This window comes from Gadus morhua, chromosome 21 (genome assembly GCF_902167405.1).
Source record: "Gadus morhua chromosome 21, gadMor3.0, whole genome shotgun sequence".
NCBI classification, from domain to species: Eukaryota; Metazoa; Chordata; class Actinopteri; order Gadiformes; family Gadidae; genus Gadus; species Gadus morhua.
The window spans coordinates 16,933,521-16,954,665 of record NC_044068.1 but is presented as its reverse complement, the minus strand read 5'-3'; the positions used below and the strand labels follow the sequence as shown (position 1 = coordinate 16,954,665).

The window sequence follows — 21,145 nt, the reverse complement described above, 5'->3', positions numbered from 1 at the left end:
CCTGAAGTCGAGAACACATGCAGACACTGGGTCGGACAATAAATAGGGTTCACCTCGCCCTGATAAACCAGTCACACATAGGACTTGGTGTGTCGGTCTGATGTTAGGGCACAGCACACTGAAAGCATGCGTGATTTACACCCTTTCATGCTATGTAGGCCTATACATTGATACGGCAGATACATAGTCAAATGATTCCCATCAGGTTTTGTACGACGGACCGGTCCACTAGTTTTATAAAATGTCCACAGACCGGTTAGGCGAGAAAGAGAAAGGCAGGCACAATGTGTTGGCAGCCCCATGCCATTATCAAAGATGGATGTGTGTTATAATTATAATAATTTTCAGTATAATTTTTTAAGTATAATCTTTGAGTATTTTTAATATCAACAATCTTACATTTCTTCTAATATTTGCTTGGCTCAGTCAAAAATGATTGTCATACTATTTACTTGTAGTACATTTTCCAAAGCTTTGACATAAGTCCCATGACTTGGATCATTAAATAACCTATAATGACTGTAAACCAAAGTCACATATTCAAGTAAACTCATTGAAATTGCCTAAGTTTTCCAATAACCTTTTTTTCCTATATTCTATTTAGCATTAAGCTATAACAATTTTAAACTCATGCCGACTTGCATTTAATTTATTACTCAATAACATTGTGTACTTGTAACTTGTTGGCACAGAAATCTTAATGCAGATAGATCTGTATTCTATTCTTCCATTTATTTTTCTTTCAGAATTGTATGGAACCCTTTTATAAGATCAATTGAAACACAACATCCAAGTCAGTCTCAGTGTCTCGCTCTGTAAATAGCTCAGTGTCAACTTTATAATTCAAGCTTCATCAATGGTTTCACACAGTGACCAGAACGGCCCACAGTAGTAAAGAGTGTTGTGTTTGTGTTTGAATTCATTCTCTGTGTCGTCCACAGTGAAACCCTTCACCACCACCGTGAAGGAGATGCGGCTCCACCGTGACGACTTTGAGATGCTCAAGGTGATTGGTCGAGGAGCTTTCGGAGAGGTAAGAACCAGTAACGGGCCGAGCAATGTGATTGGTTGAATGCCACTGTTGGCACAGGCAATCGCCTCCCTGAGCTCAAGCTTATTAATGTTGTTGCCAAGAAGCTAGTCTATTTTCTATCTCTGGCATAGAACTTGTGGATGTTACCACACGTTATTTACTAGTTGGTAGTACAACGTGTAGAATTTACTAGCTTACGGTATTGGACATTTTGGTTTATGGTTAGGGTATGTAAAACACATTTTACTATTAAAGGTATTCTTGACCTCCGCTTCTCCCTCTCTTCCGTCTCTATTCTTCCTGTCTACTATTCAGGAAGTGCAGCCAGATAACGCTTGGCCTGCATTTCCTGTTTACAATGGACAAGGCTTCCCAGTTTCATTACGCTGTGTCGGTTCTCAGAAACTAGTTCAGTCATGATTGGTTGTTGAGAGGAAATATGATGTAAATTACACCATTAAATACATAACCCAATCATATTCGGCTGTTAATTAAAGTAAGCCTATTGAAGCTAGCACCGAGTTGTGTTGGTAGGGGTGCTGACATACACTTAAAATAATCCAACCTCCTGCTTTATAATAGAAGACTGGGTTGTACTGTAAACTAGGCAGCTTGAAGCTCTTAATTTGGCACAGGTCTAGCTAGCTTGGCAGTAGGCTAATGCTACCGCTATGGGCTAGCTTTGTCAGAGTTTTACATTAGGCTATGGACTAGTGTTCTTAGCTCTGCCTTAGGGTGAATGCTAGCTAACACATAGCTCTACTAACGTCTTTGGGATAGCTTCCTCAGGCCTTTACATCACTCAAGTAGACTTAAGATAGGTTAGGTTTGGACTGGGGGAGGGTATTGAAAGGGTTTGGATAGTGTAGAGTATTGTGGATTCACCAGGAGGAAACCATCTGTCAATAATTAAACCATGATGCTCTTTGATCTCACCTGTAAATCGTTTACCTACACCCCTCACACTTGGTTTAACCGCAACTCTGTTGTCTGACTTTAGCTAACTAACATGTTTATCCAGTCTTTAGCTAACTAACAATTATATACACCCAATTCTCAGCCGTCCTTTTAGCACGATTCCACTTGACGTGTGTGTGTGTGTGTGTGTGTGTGTGTGTGTGTGTGTGTGTGTGTGTGTGTGTGTGTGTGTGTGTGTGTGTGTGTGTGTGTGTGTGTGTGTGTGTGTGTGTGTGTGTGTGTGTCTCAAGCAGGTCAGGCAGGTCAGGCTCAATGACTGTTCCTCTGTCCATAAAAGGAGAGCGAGACCAGAGAGGGGGAGAGAGACCTGCCATATATAATGGCAAACAATGCTGCAAGTTAGCAGTGATGGTTTAAACAGCAACAGTGAGGAACCAGAGTGATATAAAGAGAGAGAGCTGCCCCTTTTATGTTCTTACACGCATGGAGAAGAGTGATAAAGTGTTCTAGTGATGAAGAGTGTTGTGGTGGTCGGTCAAGAGTGTAGTGGTGAGGATGAATTGTGGGGTGGAGAATGAGGTGATCTGTTGATTACGTTATGTTGAGGAAGACTGCATTATGGCGATGAAGAGTGTACTAGTGAAGAAGAGTTTTATAGTAATGAAGGGTGTTGTGTGTGTGTGTGTGTGTGTGTGTGTGTGTGTGTGTGCAGTGGGATGGAGGCGATTGTGTGTTTTGACCAAGTGTTTTTTGTGGGGATTGAGAGTTTTTCCTCATGATGTATGTGTGTTCCAGGTTGCCGTGGTGAAGATGAAGGAGACTGAGAGGGTCTACGCCATGAAGATCCTCAACAAATGGGAGATGCTGAAGAGAGCCGAGGTAACGCACGCACTCGCATGCACACGGGTGCACAAGCTGCCTGGTGCTGGCGCCAACACATCATGTTTGTAGTCCTCTCGGCCAGGTACCAACTGTACCCATAGCACAAACCATCGCTTTGTCCCAATGGTTACATTTCTTTGTTGAACAGACCTATGTTTAAATTCCCTTACATATGAGGGTACAACCTTATAACATGCATATGCTGAGTCAAGAGTCCTGGAATTGTAGCTATTAAATGTGGACCTGCTGTCAATGTTGTGTTGGCAAGTAAAAATGTGTTTAAAATGGTATGCTTTTTTTCATTTTGGATGTTGATGATATCGGTGGTGGTTGGAGTGGTGGTGGTGATGCAGCTGGTGATGATGGAGGCCTTGTGTTGTCTTTTCAGACGGCTTGTTTCCGAGACGAGCGTAACGTTCTGGTCAACGGAGACAGCCAATGGATCACGGCACTTCACTACGCATTCCAGGACGACAACTACCTGGTCAGTACACAGATACTACTATTAGTACTACTGTAAATGCAACCAATGGAATACTAGGATATTCTTGAATTTCCTTAAACCTGCGACAATTACTGTAGTACAGGAATATAAAGATGTTGCCCGTAAACATAAACCAAACATCACTTGGTCTCAGGTATTTAGAAGAATGAGTGTCTAAGGAGTGACACAGTGACGTAGCAATCGTATTCAATCTCTTTAGCCTAAGGAAGTGTGTTTCTGTTTCTGTAGTATCTGGTGATGGACTACTACGTGGGCGGCGACCTTTTGAACCTGCTGAGTAAGTTTGAGGACCGTCTGCCGGAGGATATGGCTCGGTTCTACGTGGCCGAGATGGTCCTGGCCGTTCACTCCATCCACCAGCACAACTACGTTCACAGGTTCGAGTCCCACCTTTCTCACTGTATGCTCCACCTCACTACAAAGACAAACCGAAGTATCTGCGTCAACAGTGGAACTGAGAATAAAAGCTTTAAAGTGGTTTGACTGTCCAGTAGGGCTGGGCGATATACCGGTAGTAAAATTTATCCCGGTATATTTTTGAAAGAGATATGTAGTTGAGACAATATCGCCATATATTATTTTGATATTGCCTTGCCAGCGCTATTTTATAAGGCCGACCGCTGCTCTCCAAGCCTAAAAGCTGCTCAATCCCGCCTCTTACATGTACGTAGTGTTCTCCCACCCACGTTACACGTCACAACAAACTTTGAACAAAAACATGGCGGACACAGTGGTAGAGTACGGAACCCGCTAAGGGTCATTGGGAGCAAATATAATGTTTTTAACGTTTCTCGTGAGCACGAGAAAGTATCTGGTGCTCTCGAGAAAGTATCTGATATGATTTTAGCTTGTGTGTCCAGCCAATTGTGCGTGTCGATGAGGAATTTGATGTACAAAATAATCCCCAACATTATTTACCGTTGGCCCTTAAAATGCACATTGCATTTTTCAAACTATGAATGGCTGTAAAGGCAAAACAACGGCAGTACAACATCAAAGTGCAGCACCTAGTGTTTCAATTTAGATATCTTGTTTTTTTTCAAAAATCAAGAATAATAATGTAACTGGTTTACAAATTGTTACTTTCTTACCCCTTTTTTTCTCAGTATGCTCCATGCTGTCATGTTGTTATTGCTATTGTATGTTTCATCGTAGTACTGCAGTATGGTCCCTGTGTAGCATCATTGTAATAGTAGTATCTCCGTGTGCTTCCAGGTGTGCTGGTCCCAGCAGAGTGGGGCGGGCCGGTCGGGGTCTCTGCTGGTGCTGGCCGACAGCGAGGTCGAGAAGAGGAGGTGGGTGGGGGTTCTGGAGAGTCTGCAGAACATCCTGTCCAAGAACCGTCTGAAGAACCGCCAGGTCCACTTCCTGCAGGAGGCCTACGACTCCTCGCTGCCCGCCATCAAGACCACGCTGTCCGCCGCCATCATAGGTAACCCTTAACTTAATGTAGAGCCCTTAACTTAATGCAGACATCCCTGTCAGCCGCCATCATAGGTAACCCTTAACTTAATGTAGAGCCCTTAACTTAATACAGACCACGCTGTCAGCCGCCATCATAGGTAGCCCTTAACCTAATATATCATGTTTAATATAGAGCCCTAACTTAAGGTAAAGGCTTTTGCTTAACATAGTCAAAACTGTCTGCTGACATATGACTCAGATTCAAGTCTTCTATGATTGGCCAGATTTGTAGCTACATTTATTTGATAATATATCCAATGCCAATTTTACACGCCACTACGGTAACTATGTTTGTGAAGGAGGATGTTGTGACAGGCGTACTAAATCCAGCCATGACATTAGAAAAGAACCGAGCTAAATTGAAAGACATTGAAAACGCAACCGATTCCTTAGCTTGAATGAACAGCATTCATCATTACGTACATGAATTGATTTCTTGCCTTCTGCTCTCTCACTGTGTCTCTTTGTCACTCTCTCATCTTGGTCTCTCTCGCTCTCTTTTACAGACCGGGAGCGTATCGCCTTGGGAACGGAGGATGGCCTGTATGTGGTGGAGATCACCAGAGATGGTGAGACCAATACACAGACAGACTGAAGATAAGATCACCGTGAATGACCTTTCAAAAAGTTTGAAGAAAATCAGTACACTGTGCACCCTTTAATGAAACCTTTATTAGCTTAATTGGCTGATATTTATATCGGATCAATATGATTGGCTGATATTTATAAAGGATCGATATGTTGGTTGATATTTATAATGGATTGATATGATTGGTTGATATTTATAATGGATTTATATGATTGGCTGATATATATAATGGACCGATATGATTGGTTGATACTGTACCATATAGATATATATGATTGGTTGGTATTTGACCGGACCGATATGATTGGTTGATACTATACCATATAGATGTATATGATTGGTTGATATTTGAATGGACCGATATGATTGGTTGATACTATACCATATAGATATATATGATTGGTTGATATTTGAATGGACCGATATGATTGGTTGATACTATACCATATAGATGTATATGATTGGTTGATATTTGAACGGACCGATATGATTGGTTGATTGAGGATTGTCTGACTCCACCGTGCCCCTCCAGTGATCGTGCGCGCCTCGGACTCCAAGAAGGTGTACCAGATCGACCTGATCCCCAAGGAGAAGATGGTGGCTCTGCTGTGCGGGCGGACCCGCCAGGTGCACCTCCAGCCCTGGGCCGTGCTGGACGGCGTGGAGGGCTCCTTCGACATCAAGCTGACCGAGACCAAGGGCTGCCAGGCCCTCTGCACGGGGGTGCTCCGGCCCGGGGGGCCCGCCTGCCTTCTGGCCGCCGTCAAACGCCAGGTCAGCCCCCCCACTCACCCAAGCCCTTCTCTACTGAAAGAAGGCCTTTATGTTGGCCGGGTATGTGGTCGATGCCCTGACAGACGGTTGTGGGTTGGATACCTCCTTTAGACAGAAGGTTGTGGGTTGGATACCTCCTTTAGACAGAAGGTTGTGGGTTGGATACCTCCTTTAGACAGACGGTTGTGGGTTGGATACCTCCTTTAGACAGACGGTTGTGGGTTGGATACCTCCTTTAGACAGACGGTTGTGGGTTGGATACCTCCTTTAGACAGAAGGTTGTGGGTTGGATACCTCCTTTAGACAGAAGGTTGTGGGTTGGATACCTCCTTTGGACAGGCTTTGTGTTTGATACTTTTGACAGAAGAATGTGTGTGATTTCCTACTGTGTGACGCAAGGTTGTGTGTTTGATGGCTCCTCTAAACGACATCTCGCGTGGTTGATGCCACTTTCATGCAGACGGTTTTCCGTTCAGTACCTCTTTTATACAGCAGATTGTGTGGTGATTAAATAGGCTCTGGTATTGAGGCCCAATACGTTGTGTGTACCATACCCACCTCTTACGACCTGAGACTGTGTGTTCAGGCTACCATAGCCAGTGGTCAGGCTGTAAGACTCCCAGGCTCCAGCTCCTCGCAGGGTGACCAACAGAGTGCTGTGTGTCCTGTCCCAGGTGATGTGCTACGAGATCACGCGGGTCAAGCCCCACTTCCGCAAGCTGTGGGAGGTGCAGGCGCCGGGCCTGGCCCAGTGGCTGGGCATGGTGCGGGAGCGCCTGTGCATGGGCTACCCCTCGGGCTTCGCCCTGCTGGCCCTGCAGGGCGAGTCGTCCCCGGTCAGCCTGGTCAGCCCCTCGGACCCCTCGCTGGCCTTCCTGGCCCACCAGCCGCTGGACGCACTGCACGCCCTGGAGGTGGGCTCCAGCGAGCTGCTGCTGTGCTTCAGCCAGCTGGGCATCTACGTGGACCCCCAGGGCCGGCGCTCCCGCAGCCTGGAGCTCATGTGGCCCGCCACCCCCCTGGCCTGCAGTAAGGCTATATACTACTGCTGTATACTACTGCTATATAATACTACTGCTATATAACACTACTGCTGTATACTACTGCTATATAACACTACTACTGCTATATACTACTGCTATATAACACTACTACTGCTATATACTACTGCTATATAACACTACTGCTATATAACACTACTGCTATATACTACTGCTGTATACTACTGCTATATAACACTACTACTGCTATATACTACTGCTATATAATACTACTACTGCTATATACTACTGCTATATAATACTACTGCTATATACTACTGCTATATAATACTACTACTGCTATATACTACTGCTATATAATACTACTACTGCTATATACTACTGCTATATACTACTGCTATATAACACTACTGCTATATACTACTGCTATATAACACTACTACTGCTATATACTACTGCTGTATACTACTGCTATATAATACTACTACTGCTATATACTACTGCTATATAATACTACTACTGCTATATACTACTGCTATATAACACTACTGCTATATACTACTGCTATATAATACTACTGCTATATACTACTGCTATATAATACTACTACTGCTATATACTACTGCTATATAATACTACTACTGCTATATACTACTGCTATATACTACTGCTATATAACACTACTGCTATATACTACTGCTATATAACACTACTACTGCTATATACTACTGCTATATACTACTGCTATATAACACTACTACTGCTATATACTACTGCTGTATACTACTGCTATATAACACTACTGCTATATACTACTGCTATATAACACTACTGCTATATACTACTGCTATATACTACTACTGCTATATACTACTGCTATATACTACTACTACTGCTATATACTACTGCTATATAACACTACTACTGCTATATACTACTACTACTGCTATATACTACTGCTATATACTACTGCTATATACTACTGCTATATAACACTACTGCTATATACTACTGCTATATAACACTACTGCTATATTCTACTGCTATATACTACTACTGTATACTACTGCTATATAACACTACTGCTATAATACTACTACTGCTATATACTACTGCTATATAACACTACTGCTATATACTACTACTACTGCTATATACTACTACTATATACTACTGCTATATAATACTGCTATATAACACTACTACTATATACTACTGCTATATAATACTACTACTGCTATATACTACTACCTTATACTACTGCTATATAATACTACCTTATACTACTGCTATATAATACTACTGCTATATACTACTGACGCTATCTACTACTGCTATATACTACTGCTATATACTACTACTACTACTGCTATATACTACTCCTACTACTATGTACTATTATGTATTTTTATATACTACCTGCTATTATATATAAATCCTGTCTCTCCCTCTCTCTGCAGGCTCTAACTCGCTCTACCTGAGTGTGTACAGTGAGTATGGGGTGGACGTGTTCGATATCCACACTGCTGAATGGGTGCAGACCATCTCCCTCAGAAAGGTACAGCCCGGCCGCGAGGCTGAACACGGACGTGCATGTCATATTATGCGTGTTGTTCATCATCCATGTCTCTCTTTCTCTCTCTCCCTCTAGATCCGGCCTCTGAACATCGAGGGGACATTGAACCTGCTGGGTTCTGAACAGCCACGGCTCATCTACTTTAACAACAGCAGCTCAGGTATCTGTCAATACCGCCTTAACCGGACCGCCTTAACCGGACCGCCTTAACCGGACCGCCTTAACCGGACCGCCTTAACCGGACCGTCTTAACCGGACCGCCTTAACCGGACCGCCTTAACCGGACCGCCTTAACCGGACCGCCTTAACTGGACCGCCTAAACCAGACCGCCTTAACTAGACCGCCTTAACTAGACCACCTCAGCTAGACATCACTAGAGAAGCAAACCATAAAAAGGAATGAAAAAAAAGCATAATTGGCCATTGAATGTAAAAAAACAATTATGATTGACATGTGAATGAATGTCCCACTCCTGCAGAAGGAGAGCTGGCCATCCCAGAGACGTCGGACAACAGTAAGAAGCTGATGGTTCGAACCCGCAGCAAACGCAAGTTCCTCTTCAAGGTCCCTGAGGAGGAGCGACTTCAGCAGAGGAGGTGATGAGGCTGGACGGCCGTGGTCTAAAGGCCTTTTTACAGTCCCACGTTCCCGCAACGCAATGACCACGCCGACGCTTCGACGCTGTCGTGAACCTGTATTGGTTCTGCGTCGGGTTTTAGCTAGCGGACCAATCCCAGCCCTTGCTGTGGCGTCGCCTCGACGGAAGGTTACGATTTTTGGGAGGCGCACTTGCTGGACGCAAGGAGGGTCCGCAAGGACGTAAGGGTTCCATAACCCCCTTGCGTTGCGTGCACGTGGAACCACAAAGAGCCCTTAAGAAGCGCTATCCCACCCTGCCTGTCATCAACACGGTGCTGTCCTCTGTTCCAGGGAGATGCTGCGGGACCCAGAGCTGCGGTCCAGGATGATCTCCAACCCCACCAACTTCAACCACGTGGCCCACATGGGGCCAGGGGACGGCATGCAGGTCCTCATGGACCTCCCCCTGGTACTGCCTTACTCCTCCTTAGACCACTCTAACACCTCCTCCTGTTTATACTCCTCCTCCTCCTCTCCCCTGGTAACTCCTCACCCCTCCTCCTTCCCACTAGTAACTCCTCCACTCCCCCTGGTAACCCCTTACCCCCCTCCTACTCTCCCCCTTTTAACTCCTCTATCTTCCCTCCATCTGGTAACTCTTCACATCCTCTCTCCCTCAGTTACTTCTCCTACCTACTCCTCCTTCTATTGTGATAATTAGTCACCAGGGGGGTATACCACGAACCTCGCTGAACATACCCAGGCTTTCTTGGGAAAACCTGGCTCGACAGAGCCGCAACTCGCATTCAGAGTTAAATGGTACCACGAAGCTCACTTTAGATTAAATTAGTTGAACCAGGTTTTCCGCTTTAGGTTCAGTGCGCGTTCACTTGAAAGGGGCGTTTTTTGCGTCATTTTTCTCACCTTTACGATAGATCAAGCAGTCTATATGCGTATAAGTGAAATGATTCTGCATATTGTCTATAAAATAACTATGCCAAATGCATAATTGTTCGCCATTAATCCAAATAGAATGATGATGATTTAAAAATGTATTAGCAACGTCCAACCTGCCTTATTCTATCATTTAGGGAATTCACTTTAAATACACCCTATGTAAGAAATGTATCGCATGTTTTCAACCGCTGAGAGGTAGCGGCTGTAGCGTAGTGGATAAGCATAAGACCCGAACGCCAGTGACCGGGGTTCAAATTCGCCGGTCTATCGTCATGCATTTTACCCCCATACATGTGGTGCCAGCACGGCCTTGAAAATATGGGTTCAAGTTCGAAATAAGCACAAAAATATGATGAATATAATCATGGCGAAACCGCAAAGGTCTTGTACGGTTCGGCCTTCCGTACACACGAAGCCGGTGAATCCGCTGACCGAAACCGCAAACTTCTGAAACCAACCTCGTGACGTCATCGGCCCACCCCTCGACCTCCTAGCTAGCCAATGGCTCTTAAGCCCGCGGAGTCTCAGAGATCCCATGCGAGCATGCGCATAAGGGCAGCCTTTATGCGCATGCTCGCCTCTTCTTCTTATTTCATTTCTTCTGGATTTCTGTACCAGAAGCAGCGCCCCGTATGGGCCTGGAATGTGTACTACAGCGTTTCTACAGATCTACCCGGTTTCGCTTGGCTTCGTCTTTACGGAGATACTTCGAAACCGTAACGGTTTCGCCCGTTTCGGCCTCGTGTGAACGGGGCCTTAGTGAATAAGTATTCCATATGCATGAGAATTGGGACTTTTTAAGCTTCACATAAATTCGCGTCACTTGGGAGTCGAACCCCCGCAGAAATTCAGCAGAAATTCAAGACTGACGTGCTACCTCCACTCTAGCACTCTGTCACGGAGACATAATGCGCAACAGTAGGCATTGTCTACATAAGGTCCAAAAGGACGATCAAATAACGAACACCCTCTGATGAGAATCTGTATCTCTCATGAAGAACCCCAATTTCGTTGTTTGCACAATGACAATAAAGTCTGAAATCTGAATATCGTCAGACAATGCCAAGGGATCGGTTCTGTCCCGTAAAACCCTCTGTCACCGGAGAGACGCCTGTACGAGAAGTGCGCCGAGGTCCACGGGAACACCCACAAATGGTGACGCCATTGTCAGAGGAGGGGCTAGGAAGCTGCGCACGCCGATTTAAGTAGCCGATCTCCGGCTAGACTAAGCCGAAAAACTGCTCCCGACCAGGTTTGGTTGCGAGCATAATGGCGCGTTTCCACTGCAGGGTGTGGAAAGGATCGGATCGCAAAGGTGCGGGTCGGGTCGCGTTTCCACCGCCAAAAGTGGGCGTGACCCGGACTTTGCCGTACCCGTTCCGGCCCCATTCTCGGGACTCCTCCGTTGCGGTACCCAAAACAAGACCAGACGCCTGAAAGGGTCCCGTGAAATTCTAGCTACACCCCCCCTCCGTTGATTGGTCAACAGAATCGTCACTTCCTGGTGACGCGGGGATAAAAACAAACAAACAATAGCCTCGAGGTATTATTCTTTACAATTAACATGTCGCGTAAAAAGCTTGCTTGGGCGAACAAGGAGGTGGAGACGTTCGTCTGCATTCTTGGGGAGGAAGACGTTGTTTACGATGTTTACGTAGCTGCCGCGGCGATCGACATCCGGCCTACCACCAAGGGTACTGTCGGCAGTGGAAACGCGACCTCGGAACTGAGCTGGGCTATACCGCCCCCTCCCTACCGCACCTTTGCGATCCGATCCGTTCCGCACCCTGCAGTGGAAACGCGGCATAAGTCACCATGCTGATACAGCAACGCTAAAAGAGATCGACTTTCGTGGTACAACCAACCCAGGCTTTGAGCTCAACATACCTCGCTAACCCTCTAAGCGAGCTTCGTGGTACAGGCCCCAGGGCATTCATTCTGTTTTTTTTCCCTTTTTTCTTTTGGTGTCAAATCAAAACAAACTCTGACAGAACTCTTCACCTTCTGTTTTTCCTCTCTCCTCCTCCTCACCTGTGTCATGTGACATCAGAGCAGTGATGTCATCAGCCCCTCCCCCTCCCCCTCCCGCCACACCCTCATCTCCCCACCCACCAACTTTGAGCACGTTTACCACCTGAGCTCTCCGTCCAGTGCCCTCCTCAACCCAGACTTCTGCTCCTCCTCTCTCTCCTCCTCCTCCTCTTCTCTAGGATGGGTAGGCCACACCCCCTTTCCTCTCTTTAAGCATGTTCCTTCCTGCCTCCTCCCTACCCCTTCCTGTCTCCTCCCTACCCCTTCCTGTCTCCTCCCTACCCCTTCCTGTCTCCTCCCTACCACTTCCTGTCTCCTCCCTACCCCTTCCTGTCTCCTCCCTACCCCTTCCTGTCTCCTCCCTACCACTTCCTGTCTCTGAACTTGCCCTATCTAAGTCAAGCCAGTCACTACCTGTCTCGACCCTGCCCCTTCCTGTCTCCTCCTCCAATACCTGTCTTGACTCCAACCCTTCCTCTCCGTGTCACACCGTAACTGGCTTCCACCATCTTAGCAACAATAAGATGCTCTTGTTTCCATAGTTACTATGCAAACATCTCAAATGCCCTTCATAAATTTGTGTGTGTGTGTGTAGGGCATTCCCTCTCAGGATGAGGTTGTTAAGGAGAAGCCTCGCCCCCTCTCCAGTATCTCCCGGCAACAGAGGAGCAAATCACACATCAGCCGCACCGCTTCAGGTAAATGCACACAAACGGCTACTCTGACTCTTCTACACATCAACGGCAGATCTCTCCCTGTTCGCCTTGAGGGCTGGTTTATGTACACGGATATTGGTAGTGATTGGTCAACCTGAAACGCAAAGACCAATCGTGCCGTTTGCCCGTTGAATGTCATTCAATGCTTGAACTGCATGAACCGATCCTCAGAGATGAGACACTAACTACTGTGGGGCGAAGGGCAGCGCGTGGGATGGGATTCATCTGAATAACTGGGGTGGGTTCAGGTGAGGAACTATTGGTGAATACGTTGTTTGTTACTGTGCTCTCAGGGGCAGAGTTTGGAGGCTCTGGGTCCAGAAGCCTTGGAGAGCCGGACCAAGACCTGGACCGAGAGGTAAACACCAGGATCTATCTTATAAACCTCTGGCTCTACATTCATTCACATTGGTGTGTGTGTGTGTGTGTGTGTGTGTGTGTGTGTGTGTGTGTGTGTGTGTGTGTGTGTGTGTGTGTGTGTGTGTGTGTGTGTGTGTGTGTGTGTGTGTGTGTGTGTGTGTGTGTGTGTGTGTGGTCAAGCGATTAAAATATTTAATCACATTAATACCATAGTTATGGTATTAATGTGATTAATACTATGCTAAATATCCCTTGATTTCTTTGTCTCATTATTTTTTTCTAATTTTAATGCCCTTATCAACATAGAGAAGTGCATCGGCTTGCCTTGTGCAAATGTTTTTTTATTGATAACAACATTGGCATATACTGATCAAAACAGGACGATACAAAAAAAAATTACAAAGTGCAAAGGTAAACTAGGACTCAGCCTATGGTGCAATTAAACGATGAACAAACAAACATACTGCCTTGAACATAGCAGTCAGGCTACTGCTTCTTTGTTTTGAGCCAAAGAATAATAAAAAAAGAAATTGCGTTAATCGTGTGATAAAAAAATTAACACCGTTAAAATTAGTTTGCGTTAACGCCGTTAATACCCGCAGTGTTTGCGTTAACGCCGTTAATACCCGCAGTGAATTTAACCCGGTCCACTTGACATCGGGTAGGTGCATGACAGTGGTAGGTCTACCGTAAAACTTCATTAGCCCAGGCTTTTATTTGTTTCAGTCACTGAACTTTGGAACAAAACTCTTGCTCAGCAAAGATGGGAAACACTATAATTTATTATTTAAACCAGTATGAATATTCGTACCGTACGTAGGCCTATACACATTACCAGGCTTCAGGTTGCACACACACACACACGGTGGCAGAGTGGTAATCGGGAGAGTCGGGAGAATTTCTAGTGGGCCGTTAACGTTTCGGGGCTGTCGGGCTGATTACTGCGGGATAACAATATTGGGCTTATAAAAGTTCCTTGCAGCGCCGTTGCTGAGCTGTGCGCCCGCAACCTCTCACTCACTCAACGTCGCAACCAAGTCGATTTTGTCTAGAGGGGAGTAACTGAGCGTCCCCTCCCAAAGTGGTACAGCCCAGGTGGGCCTTGAACTGCGATTGGTCAGAAAGAAGTAACAGCTAATGACAACATTGAACTCTCGTGCAGTGACACACAAACATGCACACACTTTTAAGGAGTTTTTCACCCGCTCCGTATTCTTGCTTGCCCCAACAAGTTTGTGAGGCGTGCTTGTTGTTTTGTTTCCGGTGTTGCTAGATTCGGTATGGTGTTTTAGTTTTTCTAACGCGACTAGTTGTTGCTAGACAGCCTGTGAAAGAACTACAACGTTTGCCAGGCCAAGAGCGTTAATCGCGTGATAAAAAGATTAACGCCTTTAAAGTTGATTTGCGTTAACGCCGTTAATAACGCGTTTAACTGACAGCACTAATATATATATGTGTGTGTGTGTGTGTGTGTGTGTGTGTGTGTGTGTGTATGTGTATGTGTATGTGTATATGTATATCAGACCCTCCAGGATTTCACGATGTTGCGATTTGCAACTTCAACGCAACATCAACCAATCACTGCGAATTCAGGGCGGTTATGCAATTTTAACCAATCACCGCAACTTTCCCGCAAATTTGACCAATCAGTAGCGTCGTCTTGAACTGACGTCAACCAACTACCTTCCGCCTTATGCTGCTATCCATTTGGATTTACGAAGTGGTAAAGTCGCAAATCTCCCAGCTTTCTGCGGCATTTCACTGAGGCACGCCCCCTTTTGGTCGTAGTATCTCGTCGCTTTCAAAGTAGTGCGAGCAGAGCTGTACAACTCGCAAAGAAGATGGCTGCGCCCATAGTTAATGGGGGATGAGATGTATTTTCTTTCTATTTGTACCACGTTGGTGGTTTTAATGTCGTTTTTAAAACCTCTTACACACTTGATTTCATTGCTGCTTAAATCCGGTCACCAATATATGCATTGCACGGTCTTGCTTTGCGTGCAATTCAATGTAAAGTTTTGTTTTGAAGCTGGTTTGCTAAAGAGGCTATGTTGCTAATGATGACTAGCCTGCTACTACTCCCCCTCGTGGCTCGACAGAAACACAAATGGCAAACTGGAAGGCTGGAGCAAGGGAAATACGTCACGTTCTCGCTGAAGCTCGTCGTTTGTACCAGCGTACCATCCAAATGGATAGCAGCATTACTTCCGTGTTTACTACTTCAAGCGATTCAAGCATTCATGCAGCATGTGCGCGTCAAACGTTTCACACTTGCAGACCAAAATAACTGCGAAAGATTGCGAAAAAGGGGTCGGCTTAGCTCAGGAGGGAGAGCAGTTGTCTTGTAACCGAAAGGTTGTTAGTTCAATCCCCAGCTCCTTCTAGCTGAGTGTTGATGTGTCCCTGAGCAAGGCACTTGACCGTAACTGCTCCTGACGAGCTGGCTGTCGCCTTGCATGGTTGACTCTGCCGTCGGTGTGTCAATGTGTGTATTAAATGATGTAAGTCGCTTTGGATAAAAGCTTCTGCTAAATGCCCTAATTGTAAATTGTAAAAGCAGTATTCTGGTATTCTACATGAAAGCGGGGGGGAATTATTTTGCACTGCATGCAATATTGTAGTGGAACATAAGCGGAAATCTCCAATTGATGATCATTTTTCCACCGCGAAACATAATTGCAGAACAGGACTACAGAGCAGGACGTCAGACGACGAGGCAGATCACTATGACATAGGCTGTTGCATCCAAGTCAATTGCCATCGCGGAAAGAATCAAGAATCAATTATTCATAGGACCATTTTTTCAGTGTTGTTGTTCTTTTAAATCATGTTTTTTTAAGTAATGACGTAATATTTAACAAATTACTCTGGGAAAACTTTTATCGCAACTTTCACTTCTTCTAGCTCTAGCAGCAGTAATCGCAACAAAAACATTAAAAACACTGCAACTTTCATCGCAACTTTTTGGAAAAGCTCACGCAATCAAGCATTTTAGGCCGCAACAATCTCAAAAAAGGCCCGCGAAACCCTGGAGTGACTGATATGTGTGTGTGTGTGTGTGTGTGTGTGTGTGTACATTTATTTAAGCAATAGATCACGACAGGCTGTGGTATGTGCTAATTATACCACTGTTAAGAAGGGGCGTTGTCCGGCCCCGATGCGCAGCGGAGGGCCGGCGACCCCCTTCACAGTGGTATAATGAGAACATACCACTGACTGAAGTGATCTATTGCTTTTATACAACGGTTACCATTATGGCAAAACGAAAGTCATAGACACACTACATTTAAAAAGAAACCAATAAAGTCAAAGTAGCCGTTTTATTAAAGAATACAAAAAAGTAGTCCCTCCTGGCTGCCTTCAAAATGCACGACGGTCGCTATGCAACACACTTTAGCGTCCCTCCGAGAGAAGGCTCGGCTAGAGCGGTTCGCCGGCAATTTATCCTATGGAGCAGTTCACTCGCCGATTTTAGGCTTCAGTGAACTGTGCTATTGCTTTTATACAACTGTTAAAATTATGGCAAAATGACTCCACACACACACACACTAGTAAAAATACGGTTGTATTCTTTGACACTTTCCACTTCAAGGCGTGGAGTGATACTTTCACAAAATGATTGGGCGTCATAGCAGTTATGTATGCGCTCATTATACAACAGTTAGGAACCAATCAGATTGCTGGATTCAGGCCCCCCGTTGTATAAATATACATGTGTGTGTGTGTGTGTATATCTATTAGGGCTGTAACGATACACAAATTCACGATTCGGTTTGTATCACGATTTTTGACCCACGGTTCGATACATCCCACGATTCTTTTAAATTTAAAAAACACTTTTATACAAGTGTTTTTAAAGACTTGTATACCAATTATCTTAATGTAACATTTAATAACAAATCATTTGGAACACTGAACAGATTTGAACCGAAAGAATACTATTAAAGTATAGCTAAATTAATAAAGAAATAACCAAAGATTGCAGTTGGAGGATGCTTTTTGCTGGTAGGCATAATAGGGCCCCTTTAACTGTTTGGCTGGTTTATTCAAATGGATAAATGTCGTTCATATCGCATATGAGGACTTCGACGGCTGTGGAGAAATGCAATCCTCCGTAGCCACGGAGAGCTGTGATCACAGAGAGGGCACCTCGTCACATATTTACGGCATCGATAGGAGGGGGCGCTGTCAGCAGACTATTATTTAGACAAATTATTAGCAAATTTAAATCGGACAATTTCACCGAAGAGTTAGAAAGGGCATATCGCGCTTCTGCCTTCTCACACCGCGAGACAGGTTCGTGGCTTTGAGTATCGCGATTTTCGGTTTGATACGCGTATCGTTACAGCCCTAATATCTATATACAAATATATGTGTATATATATATATTTATACATTTACATATGTATGTGTATTGTGTATGTATATATATTAACATGTATTTATATATTTACGTACGTATATATGTATGTACTGTACGTATATATAATAACATGTACATTAACATCTAAATTCCTCTACACATGAAATGCGACTGAAATTAATCTTATTCAAACATTTGTCCGATATTCTTTAACCTTAATTCAATCTCTCGCTCTCTCTCTCTCCTGTGTCTCTCGCCCAGCCGGACTCCGACTCCACCAAACACTCCACTCCGTCTAACAGCTCCAACCCCAGCAGCCCCTCCAGCCCTAACTCCTCCCACCGCAGTCAGCTGACCCTGGACGGCCTTGAGGCCGCCCTCGACCCCGCCCTCGACGCCTGACTGCATCCCCCTCCCTAAACTTACGGCCAAAACCACGCCCCTCATCCCCGACCACTGCCCGTACTCCTTCACCTGCCATGCCCTGTATTTGCCCCTTCCTGCATCACTGCCCACGCCCCTCTTCTTTGGTGACCACACCCCTTTCCTCATCACTGACCATGCCTCTTCCAAATCTACAGAGAGGAGTCTCCTGCAGAAAGGGGGTGGGGTTTACTATTTTTTTAATTTAGCTGTTTTTGAGTTTTTAAGGCTCCGTTTCAATAGGAACGGTGGTGTACCTAACCTCTGCCAGGTGAAGCTTTCTGATCAACACTACAGCCGTGTTCCCCTGCGGCGCAGTCAGCCATGAAAACCCCATACGCCAGGAGCCGCTAGGCGCTAACCCCGCTGCTAGCTTTTCCTAACTAGAGCTGCTTTTATAAACTCTGTATTCCACAATAAGAGTCTGCGCTTTAACTTTGAAAAAAAATTGTGTGGATGAGGTGGTTCAAGTCGTTATCGTTCTGTACCAGAAGGGGGCGCTCCTCCCACTGTATTCTACTCTTGTATTTGCACACTGTTGTAGCCCCTCCCCCAGCCTGAATAGACGCGTCTGAAACACTACAGAATCACCGTTTAAATCTTTGTAATTATTGAATAAGCAACACATCAAGTATGACCGGAAAATAAAATATCTGTGCTTCTGTCCATGACTACATAAATAAAGCAAAGCTGGGTTTTATGTTCAAGTTTAACTTTATTAAACGAGTTTGACCGTTGTGAGTGGGCGGGGCCTAATGTCCCTTGTTTGGTTTGGTTTCGTCCTCTGAAATGAATACGTTGCATTATTATTACTCTGTTGGACCTCAAATGAACGTCTTTAACAGTTATAGAAGTAAGAATTAAAACCAATAAACTAAAGTAAAGATTGTGTTCCGTTTATTAAGGCCTTTCTATATAGCCCACCTGAATTTGAACTTTACCGTTTTTCTCAGTCGCTTTGGTACATTTCTCAGATCAGAATTGAAATTCTCAACTACCTGTTCAATCTTCACATCATTGTGTCACTTGTGCACATCAAAAAAAGCAGTTTCTCATTTCTTTGAACAAGTTGCAAATGCTTTGGTACATTCATGCAAATGATTATGTATGATTCTCTGCTCTTTCCTACATTATCAATGGCTTATGTCATGTTGATCAAAATGTTTTGCAAGGGGTGTCTATTGTATAGCCTAGTCTCAGCTCCACAACCGTTAGGTATTACTTCATTGCATAAGTCTTTACATGCAAAATGGTTGAACAAGTTGTCATATGTCCAGCATATTTCTATACATTTCCATTGGACTATTTTTCTAAATCTGTCCTGAATTTGTCAATTGCTACCAGGTGAATCTTGACTTTCTCTAAAGAGGTGAAATGCAGGAAGTGTTATATCAACCAACGATCTACCAGTTTACTGAAATAGCTCAAAGGTGCATCTCATGAACCATAAACTGGCAAGTATATATACTGTATATATATATAGCTGGAGCACAACATAATGTTACATTGTCTGACAATGGAAGGACAAGGAATTGGACGGGGTCAACAGCCAGAGAGAAGAAGGAAGAGGAAGAGAGGCTGCGTGAGAATGAGAATTTGTGGCCCAACAGACAGGAACGTCAGGAGGTGTAGGAAGACTGCACTGTTATTCCTACACCAATGCATGTACAGTTTACCCTAAGGAGATTGTCCTATATTCACATTTCTAGCAATGACATGGTCCGTCAACAAATTACAGAACAGTCAGTCAAATCGTAAATGTGAATCTTGTCCAGTCTCCTGCAATCAATCTCCCACCTGGTGTAACTTACAATTTACAATAATTGTCTTCAAAACTTTAGCCATAGTTTACATCAGAACATCCCTCCACAATACACTGTTATATTGACAACATGACTAAGCAATTTGACTGTCTTATCCGTACACAATGACACAAGGACTTGTCATTTTGATGGCACTGACATGTTCATCAACACAGATATTTAGTGTATTGGTATGGATTTTGAGCAGGGGACTGGCTTTTGCAAGAAATCCATGGTGTTTTGCTATTTGTACGAATTGTTTTGAGAAATGCACTTACTGTTTTGCAAATTTCAATTCTGATCTGAGAAATGTACCAAAGCGACTGAGAAAAACTAAATGTATTTCAAGAGTCTGTGTGATTTAACCACAAGGGGACGCTGTCGCCTGGTTACAAGCTGGAGTTTATATTATCACGAGAAACGCTTCAGACAGGACGCAGTTCAGTTTGATTTGAAAATGTCGGAAATCATCTCTTGCTCTGATTGGACCTTCTCACTAAAATGTATGTTGTACATATCCAATCCAATATGTCCCACCGTTGGCATAAACTGCTTTTTTTTTAATTGCCTTTCATAAAAATAAACTATGTATGATGTAGGCCTAGGCCTATATATATATATATATATATATATATATATATGTATATATATATATATGCATACATATGTATATGTATATGTGTATATGTATATGTATATATGTATATGTATATATATATGTATATATATGTATATGTATATATATGTATATATATGTATATGTATATATATGTATATATATGTATATATATGTGTATATATATGTATATATATGTATATGCATATATATATATGTATATGTATATATATACACATATACACATATATATATATATATACACATATACACATATATATATATATATACACATATACACATATATATATTTATATATATATATATTATATATATATATATATATATACATATACCCAGGTGAAAAAGTAGTATACTTTAGTGTATTACAAGTATAATTCAATTATACAAAAGTTAGTATAAGTATACTTTTACTTTTTGTGCTTAATTTAAAGTATACTTAACATATACTTTTAAAAAGTGTACTTCGCAATAGATGTCATTAAATTCAACTTTAACGTAGTGGGGGCCTGTGGCGTAGCGGAGGCTACGTTT

At 43.8% G+C, this 21,145-nt stretch overlaps 2 protein-coding genes across 2 annotated transcripts; both read left to right on the top strand.

Annotated features, from left to right (window-relative positions):
- The first annotated feature begins 779 nt into the window (after positions 1 to 779).
- On the top strand, positions 780 to 3,493 carry LOC115534038 (serine/threonine-protein kinase MRCK beta-like). The gene is made up of 3 exons (XM_030344618.1): positions 780 to 1,033; positions 2,747 to 2,830; positions 3,222 to 3,493. The coding sequence occupies exons 1-3, from the start codon at positions 971 to 973 to the stop codon at positions 3,351 to 3,353; spliced, it is 279 nt and encodes a 92-aa protein (XP_030200478.1). The 5' UTR covers positions 780 to 970; the 3' UTR covers positions 3,354 to 3,493.
- Positions 3,431 to 19,061, top strand: LOC115534880 (serine/threonine-protein kinase MRCK beta-like). The gene is made up of 13 exons (XM_030346162.1): positions 3,431 to 3,439; positions 3,567 to 3,707; positions 4,554 to 4,770; positions 5,309 to 5,371; positions 5,924 to 6,165; positions 6,840 to 7,194; positions 8,627 to 8,724; positions 8,818 to 8,902; positions 9,222 to 9,339; positions 9,674 to 9,791; positions 12,906 to 13,008; positions 13,320 to 13,384; positions 18,011 to 19,061. The coding sequence occupies exons 1-13, from the start codon at positions 3,431 to 3,433 to the stop codon at positions 18,149 to 18,151; spliced, it is 1,755 nt and encodes a 584-aa protein (XP_030202022.1). The 3' UTR covers positions 18,152 to 19,061.
- Positions 19,062 to 21,145: the final 2,084 nt, after the last annotated feature.

Excerpts from the sequence above, each read along its gene's own strand:
- LOC115534038 (XM_030344618.1), top strand. The coding sequence starts at position 971 with ATGCGGCTCCACCGTGACGACTTTGAGATGCTCAAGGTGATTGGTCGA. Across the intron at positions 1,034-2,746 it reads GTCGAGGAGCTTTCGGAGAG|GTTGCCGTGGTGAAGATGAA; the intron begins GTAAGAACCAGT and ends TGTGTGTTCCAG. Across the intron at positions 2,831-3,221 it reads AGATGCTGAAGAGAGCCGAG|ACGGCTTGTTTCCGAGACGA; the intron begins GTAACGCACGCA and ends TTGTCTTTTCAG.
- LOC115534880 (XM_030346162.1), top strand. Across the intron at positions 7,195-8,626 it reads CGCCACCCCCCTGGCCTGCA|GCTCTAACTCGCTCTACCTG; the intron begins GTAAGGCTATAT and ends CTCTCTCTGCAG. Across the intron at positions 13,009-13,319 it reads CATCAGCCGCACCGCTTCAG|GGGCAGAGTTTGGAGGCTCT; the intron begins GTAAATGCACAC and ends CTGTGCTCTCAG.